The sequence below is a fragment of the Myotis yumanensis genome, unplaced genomic scaffold (assembly GCF_028538775.1).
Source record: "Myotis yumanensis isolate MYYU_CA2020_CCGP unplaced genomic scaffold, mMyoYum1.0.hap1 SCAF_12, whole genome shotgun sequence".
NCBI lineage: Eukaryota > Metazoa > Chordata > Mammalia > Chiroptera > Vespertilionidae > Myotis > Myotis yumanensis.
Window position 1 is genome coordinate 40,536,235 of NW_027223763.1, and position 8,053 is coordinate 40,544,287.

The window sequence follows — 8,053 nt, forward strand, 5'->3', positions numbered from 1 at the left end:
TTTTGTGCAATGTGGTCACTTGTTCCCTTCTCTGCTTTCTCTATGTGGCTACCTCTCTTTATTTGAACCTATATTATTAGTACTTTTCCTGAAGATGAAATCCGTTCTGCTTTCTTGTACCTTCTTCCCAATAATTTATATTATGCAAGGACTGAGACGGTACTTTCTCAGTCCCAGATACATACATCATATTCCTCTCCCCAATTCAAGGCAGTTTTATATTTATGCGTGCATAGATGTACAAGTGAATGTACAGATGACTCTTAGTTCGGGTCCCCCAGAAGCCATCCCTGAAATAAGGATTTGAGTGCAAATAGTTTATTTGAAACATTATCCCAGGAAACAATGGTGGATGCAGGGAGTAATAGTTTGAACTAGTTCTCCTGTACTTGCAGACTTCTGTGTAAGAGGTCAGACCTGGCGCCAGCTATTAAAAAAGCCATTGGACAAAGAGAAGCAGAATGTGGCATTAAGTCAGAACTCCATGCATTGCATGGTAAGGCCCTAGAGCAGTGGTTCTCAACCTTCGTAATGCCGAGACCTTTTAATACAGTTCCTCATGTTGTGGTGACCCCCAATTTCATTGTTAAAAATTGAACATAATTAAAGCATAGTGATTAATCAAAAAAACAATATGTAATTATATATGTGTTTTCAGATGGTCTTAGGTGACCCCTGTGAAAGGGTCGTTCAACCCCCAGGTTGAGAACAGCTGCCCTAGAGAATAAAGTGGGACACCAACAGCATCTCCTACAGGATAGATGCAACCCAAATGAGATAAGAATAAAACTACATCATAGGGTGCTGTTAGGATGAAATGGGTACATACATTGAAAACCACATAGGGACTATGTGTGATAAGTATCCAATAGACGTTATTATGTTATATTTTTGATTATTATAAATACTAGAGGCCCAGTGCACGGATTCATGCACATTGAAAGGAAATTAATTAGAAGACATATTTTAGAGGCCAGGGAGGGACCACGGGAGGGTTTCAGGGCGTGTCCGGCCCATCTCACCCAGTCCCAATCAACCAGACCCCAGCAGCAAGCTAACCTGATGGTCAGTGTGGGTCATAGCAACTGGTCAAATGGTCAAATGAACAGTTGGACACTTAGCATATTAGGCTTTTATTATATAGGGTAATAATATATTTTTATCAGTGTGTTTTACATTAATTTTTAAATTTAGAAATCATTCATCTCTGTGCTATCTAATTAATTATTTGCCTATTATAGAAGATATTTTAATGACATAAAATATAAAATGTAAGCAATTAAAACTGTTGAACATAGAGACACAATTGAAATTATAAAATAAAATAGTAAGTGAGACTAATAACAAATACCACAGTGAACCGAATTTGTCATGACAGGTGATATATCTGTCTACATGCTGTTTAAAAGATTATAAAAAATAGCAAGATTTTAAGCCAGAACTAGCTTATTGTTTATTCTGAGCAAAGATGCCAAAGGAAGAATTAAGAATCTCTTCTGAAGTTAAGCACCCTGGGTGTTTTGAGGCTCAAAGACAGTATACAAAAAATTTTGACCACATTTTCCATAAAAATTATAGTCTCTTACCAGAAAGAACACATCAATATATATGACATGTGTTTCCCATTTATGCAGAAATACAGTGTGTCCATATAGTCATGTGCAATTTCTCCTGCTGCTGAAATGTAAGATAATTTTAGTGTATAGAAGGTAGGTCTGTAGACTCATACAATCCATATATATTACCCAGGGAAAGGTTTCTCTCCAAAGTCCAAACACAAACCTTAATAAAGAAGAGGTAGGTTAATGGTTCACAAAGTTTCTTGATGCATGACATTCTTAAGGTTTAATAATACTTCTATGGTAGGCCAAAATCAGCACCTCATTGTTCCATTTATTAAGTAGTTAAATCCAAGATATTTTAAAGTATTTATTTTCTAAAAACATAGTAAATGTAGAAAAAAATAATGCATGAAATTTAAATAAAAGTATTTCTTTCTTTCTTAAATAATGCTTACAATGAAATGTCAGCACTTTTCATACTAACCCTACTTCCAACTTGGACTTTGCATACTAACCCTGCTTCCAAATTCCAACATTTGAAGTTCTTCAATTGAGAATAATCTCTGGCCTTGAAGCCCATGTTTCTACTCAGCAGTGGCAGGTGAGAAATGCCGAGGAATTAACATCCCCCAGGAGCACCCCCAGCCAACCAGTAGTAAGAGTAACTGTATAAACACTCCAGCACCTCTACCCATTAGGGAGCATAACTCGGAGGTGTTTGTTCTAGTCTGTTTCCCAGAGTTTCCTATTAGGATTAAGCTCTAGTATCCACAGTGGGAGTTTGCTTTTATTGCCTGCCTTCTTCCCTTTCTGTCTAACTTTCCTACTCCCCTTCTAGTGCTTCCTGGAATCACCTCCTAACCAATATACTATGTACTTGAACCCTTGTCTCAGGATCTTCTCCTGGAGGAAATCAAACCAAGACAAATGAATTAATGATTCATTAGCTTTACACCAGGTGCTAGCAATGCTTTTCCTATCATTTTTCAGTTGTTTCCTTGCTTTCTATCACAGAAGCCAATCTGAAGCTTTATTTATATGATAGGCACTGAGCTGATCATTATGTTCACACAGTACTTAACCACACTACTATTCACTCAGCTGAAATGCATCAGTCCCCCATGGCTTTTACACTGTGCCCACTGGAAAAATACCAACATCAGTAAATATAAATAGGACATACAGTTCCTGCGTTTAAAGTTCATAGTCTCCTTTAGCTTTTCCTTATCTGGGGAGCATTGTTGTTATGCTTGATGTTGTCCCAGAAGTCCCTTCAACTAGACTCAACTTTATCAATTCTTTTTCCTGCTGTGGTTGGGTGTTTTCTGCTGTCTTCCAAATCACTGGTTTCATCCTCTGCCTCATCTAACTGACTGTTTATTCCTTCCAGTGAATTTTTTATTTCAGCTTTTGTATTTTTCCTTTCTGATTGGTTCTTTTTGTTGGTTTATATGTCTTTTTTTTTTTCTTACTATCTCTGTTTAAGTTCTCACTGAATTCTTCCCTTAAGTTTTGAGCTTTGTATCAGGTAGATTGCTTGCCTCCAAGTTATTCACTTCTTGTCCTGAGGATTTCTCCTGCTATTTCATTTGGGGCATGCTTGTTTGCCTTTTCATGTTGCCTCTCCGTATTTGTTTCTGTGTCTTAAGTAGATCTGCTATGCCTCCCAATCTTGGTATGATGGCCTTTAGTAGTAGGTATCTGTAGGGCTCAATGGTGCAGTCTCCCTGATTGCCTGAGCCAGGTGCTCCAGGAAGATCCCCTGTGTGGGTCATGTGAACCCTCCTGTTGTAGTTGAGACCAGACAGCTGCTGACCCACCAATGGGTGCGACTGACCCTCAGTCTGGCTGACAACGAGGATCAACCCTGACCAGTATGAGCTGCTGTGGGGATTGACCTCCCAAAGCGGAATTCATCCCAGCAGGCTCTGGTGACTGCCAGGATGTTTCTTTGGGTGTGCTGCCCGCGGAGCTAATGGAATTGTGCTCTAATCTTCTTCCAAAGCCCGCTCCTGGCTGTGTTTGTTCTGGGGCCTTTTGGGAGGCACTCAGGTGCAGGTCAATGTCTGATGCTGCCTGTGACCAACCCTTGGCTACCAGTTTGGAGCTACAAACATGACCCACAGTTCGGAGCTGCCTCTGCTGGGCCTTGGTGTGGGTGGTAGGGGCCAGTGTACATACCAAAGCTGGTTTCCACCAGGTGCTGAGCCTGGGGGCAGGTCAGCAAAAGGCTCAAGGCACCCCAGATCTGCCTCCACCTGCCCTCTGCCTGCTAGGCTCAGTCACTGTAAGTGCATCTGGCAGGAGGCAAGTTGGGTGAGTAGGTTCTCAGTAAGTCCTGAGCCAGGGCCAGTGGTAATCACCAGTGGGGTTCATAGATTCAAACTCGGCGCCAGTGTTGGGCCTGAGGCCACTCCACAAAAGTCTCAGGGGACAGACACCAAAGCTAGCAGTGGAGGAGCGAGATGGCGAGCGTGTGGAGGCTGAGTGTCCTCTGCGGTGCCCGAGGAGGCCGAGCTCTCTTCCTCCGAACCCCAGTAGTCAGACCTGCTCAAATCTTGGCATTTCTCCAGGACCAACGTACCCCAGGATGGTGTGGAATACAGCACATTCACCTGTCACCCAGCCGCCATTCTGGTTCCAAGGCTGCGTCTCTCCACTGGACTGGGGAGAGGGTTGTCAGTGTTGTGCTCCTGGGCCTACTTCCAGCTGAGTATTTGAATCCTTCTTCTGCGATGGACTACTCCCTGGCTGTGGTCCTCTCTCTCCATAGTCATTGGGGCCTTGGACAAGTTGTTACTGGCTATGTTCAAAAGGATGCATTGCAGAAGGCTGCCAAGGCAGGCCTCTTGGCACTCTCGGCTTTCACCTTTGCTGGGCTTTGTTATTTCAACTATCACGATGTGGGCATCTGCAAAGCTGTTGCCATGTTGTGGAAGCTCTGACCTTCTTGACTTACTACCTTGAAAATTGATAGTACACCTCTTTGCCTCTGCTCTGCCATGCCATTCATCTCACAATAAGGAGGAAATAACAGATAAGTCCACTGGTGAGATAAATCTCTTCTCCTAATCACCTGGCTAGTTTTAGAATTTAATCTGTGAGGAAAAGGTTTGAGAGGAATTGTATCCAAGAAATTGTGAGACAGAGTTCCACATTCTGGAGATTGAATGAGGTCCTCCAGCTTCTCAAGACTCACAATGTAACTGAACATTATATATGAGCTTTCGCATTATAATTTACCGAACTCTTAAAGGGGATTCAGCTTTATTACTCTCAATACCTAATCAAACTGCTATATTTGTCCTAGGAGTTATGGAGAAAGGAAAAACTATTAATTCATAAATAAAGACTGTAGAAACTTATGCAGCACTTAATGTTTGAAAACTTTCCCCCTTTGTTTACCAGTCACTGATGGTTATATGTCTTTGGGAAACTTTAAAGTTAGGAAATGCTGATAATTCACATTACTAATTTCTAAAGCCTGGGTAAAAGAGCCTGGAGAACTTCTGAATATAGAGAAGTTCCATGCAGGGAAGAGGTACCCCTGTAGAGGTATCAAAGTATTACATGTTCTAAACTGAGACTTAACTCCTCAAATATGTTCATTTTACTTGTCCCAAAATAATATCCACAAATATAAAACTTTAAATAATAAATTGTTATTTTTCCCACTGTGAGAATCTTTAATGTGAAATGTATTCTGTGAAAATAAAGTTTTTTTAAAAAATAAAATTCTGTATAATAAAAATGTATTTTGCTCTTTTAAAAAAAAAAAAAAAAGCTAGCAGTGACCTGCCAGGGGCCTGCGGACCTTTGTGGTGGGGCAGGATCTCAGGGAGCCCTCAGGGTGAGGCCAGCAGAGTTCATCAGGCTAAACACAGATTAAGATTTGGCTATGCGGACGGAGGGCTCTGCACAGAAACAGTGATGCCAGTGAGGCCTCTCTTCTTAGGAGAAAACAATGGCCATCACCCCAGAGCTCCTTGTCTGTCTCTGCCACTCCTGAGTCTGCTTGGATCTCCTAAGAGTCTTCTAAGAAAGTCTGCACCACAGGCCCAGGCTGTCCAAAGCCAACTGAATCCTACACAGGCCATGAGCATAGCCGGGACCTTATGGAGGGAAAAGATGGTGTCTGAGGAGGAGCAGGAGATGGACTCAGCACTGAGACCTTGGCAGCTGTCCCTCAAACCCTCTCCCTGTATGACTCCAGTCTGCTCCGACCCACTTCTCCTTTGAGTGCCTGCAAATGAGACTTTGTGTGCTGGCTCTTTAAGAGAGCACCTGGTTTTCTACCAGACTCCCTTCTGCCCCCTCCCCCATCTCTCCCTGGCAGATGGAATCGATTGGTTTTCAGAGCCAGCTGTTAGGTGGGCACCTCTCCCAGGCTCTAGTGCCCCAGGTTGGGAGCCCAGCATGGGGTTGAGACCCCTCGCTTCTAGGAGGTACCTTTGCAGCTGAGGGATCCTTGAATATTCTCTACCGCCATGTGTGGGTATGGGGCCAGCCCTTTTTGTGTCTCCATTTTTCCTATCACTCTGGCTGTGGCTTCTTCTGTGATCTCTGGTTATAAGACTTCCGTTCAGCTAGTCTTCATTTGGTTATTCATGTTGATTGTTGTCATTTAGTTGTCACTCAAATTCGGTCCTGGAAGGAGGTGAATGTACCTTCTACTTAAGCTGCTACCATCTTACATCCCTCCCCCTGCCCCCCATCTGTGTATCTTCTGTAATGAGGTGTCTGTCCAGAATTTATGCCCATTTTTAATTGGGTTGTTTGTTTTCTTGTGGTTGAGAATTAGGATATATATATCAGTTCTTTATCAGATCTGTGTTTTGAAATCAATTTCTCCAAGTCTTTGGCTTACGTTAAAATCTGTTAGAAGATTAACATTCACAAAAAATGTCTTTCTCTCCACACTCTCCTGCTTTCCCTACCATTAGGGGCTTCTCTCTCTTCCTCCGGGGAGAACCTGTTGGGACCCCACCTGGAGACCCATGTTCTCTGCTGGGGAGGGAGAGGGCCTTCTGAGTAGACAAGAGATATGTCATTGACGGTGGCCTCATCTGGCAGCCACAGACCAAGTGGACGCCACCTGACCTGACTTTGAATGAGATGACGGCTCTCTCCCTCCTCCCCACTGAGCAGAGCCCCACTCACAGAAGATGGATGTGCTGGGTGTATGGGCTGGGCTGGCACAGGGACGGAGCAGAGGTCGCTGCTGGAGGACCTCTGTGGTTTGGGTGCTGTGGCCTGCCCTGAAGCCTCAAACCTGGTGCTCTGACCTCCTGGCACCTTCTGTGAACCCCCTTGTGAGGTTCCTTCTGCTCACACAAGTTCAAGTGGGTCCTGCTGTTGCAACTGAGAACTTCTCCTGGATAGAGCACATTCACAGTGGTCCCTATGACTGGCTGAGCCTCCCTAGATCTGCTTTCCTGACAGAGAGGAAGGGGCTCTGTGCTTGCAGGGAGAGGGAGCACGTCCGAATGTGCAGGCCCCACCTTCCAGTGGACCCCATGACAGGGCAGGCTGCTCAGCTCAGTTGAGTTTTGGAGTAAGGTGGAGCTGGTGTGGGGGAGGGGTGGGGGTAATGGAGAGGAGGTAACGCGGGAGACATAGGGGAGGGCAGAGGCAGGATGGATGGGACCTTCTACCTGGGTGTGTCACTCCCAGGGCTCGCCAGGGGCAGGAGCAGTGGGGAGTGAGTACTGTTGGTGCAGGGTTTCCTTTTGGGGTGATGAGACATCCTGCAACTAGATGGGGGTGATGCTTACACTGCATCGTGAATGTCTTTCATGCTCAGGAATGACACCATTTAAAATACAAATAAAACAATATAGAGCAAGCATGTCAAACTCGCGGCCCTCATTTATTTGGCCTGTGTTAGCCTTTAAGTTTGACATGCTTGTCGTAGAGGGAATGCAGAGAAGTAACAGTTACAGTCCTTTTATCAAGAAACTTATATTTGACTTGAGATATACACAAACAAAAGTGTCCTTAAGAACGTATAGCCCTGGCTGGTTTGGCTCAGTGGATAGAGCATCAGCCTGCGGACTGAGGGGTCCAGGGTTCACTTCCAGTCTGGGGCATGTGCCTGGGTTGTAGGTTCCATCCCCGGTGTGGGGTGTGCAGGAGGCAGCCGATCAGTGATTCTCTTTCATCATTGATGTTTCTATCTCTCTCTCCCTCTCCCTTCTTCTCTGAAATCAATAAAAATATATATATTTTAAAAAAATAATGTATAGCAGCATACATATACTTACCCCCAAACAAGTACTGAATGTAATTATCATTATTGTGTAGGGAAAAAAAGTTTAATATAAAAGGGCCAAGAAGGCTGTTAGAATACAGTAAGAGCTCAATCAGTTGAATTTCAAAGTGCAAAAGGTGTGAAGTGCATCCAAGTTGTGGTAAAAGTAAGAATAGGTGGGAATGATCACACTCTTTTAGAGGGATTTTGGTTAAAAAGATTGGACTGAGGCATTGGGTTT

The 8,053-nt window shown here is 43.8% G+C and overlaps 1 protein-coding gene across 1 annotated transcript; it reads left to right on the forward strand.

The window, feature by feature from the left end:
- The first annotated feature begins 4,024 nt into the window (after window positions 1-4,024).
- Window positions 4,025-5,311, forward strand: LOC139020517 (succinate dehydrogenase [ubiquinone] cytochrome b small subunit, mitochondrial-like). Its single transcript, XM_070430149.1, has one exon. The coding sequence runs from the start codon at window positions 4,028-4,030 to the stop codon at window positions 4,505-4,507; it is 480 nt and encodes a 159-aa protein (XP_070286250.1). The 5' UTR covers window positions 4,025-4,027; the 3' UTR covers window positions 4,508-5,311.
- The last annotated feature ends 2,742 nt before the right edge of the window (window positions 5,312-8,053 follow it).

What these genes read in the sequence shown, in the direction of transcription:
- LOC139020517 (XM_070430149.1), top strand. Translation starts at nt 4,028, where the DNA reads ATGGCGAGCGTGTGGAGGCTGAGTGTCCTCTGCGGTGCCCGAGGAGGC.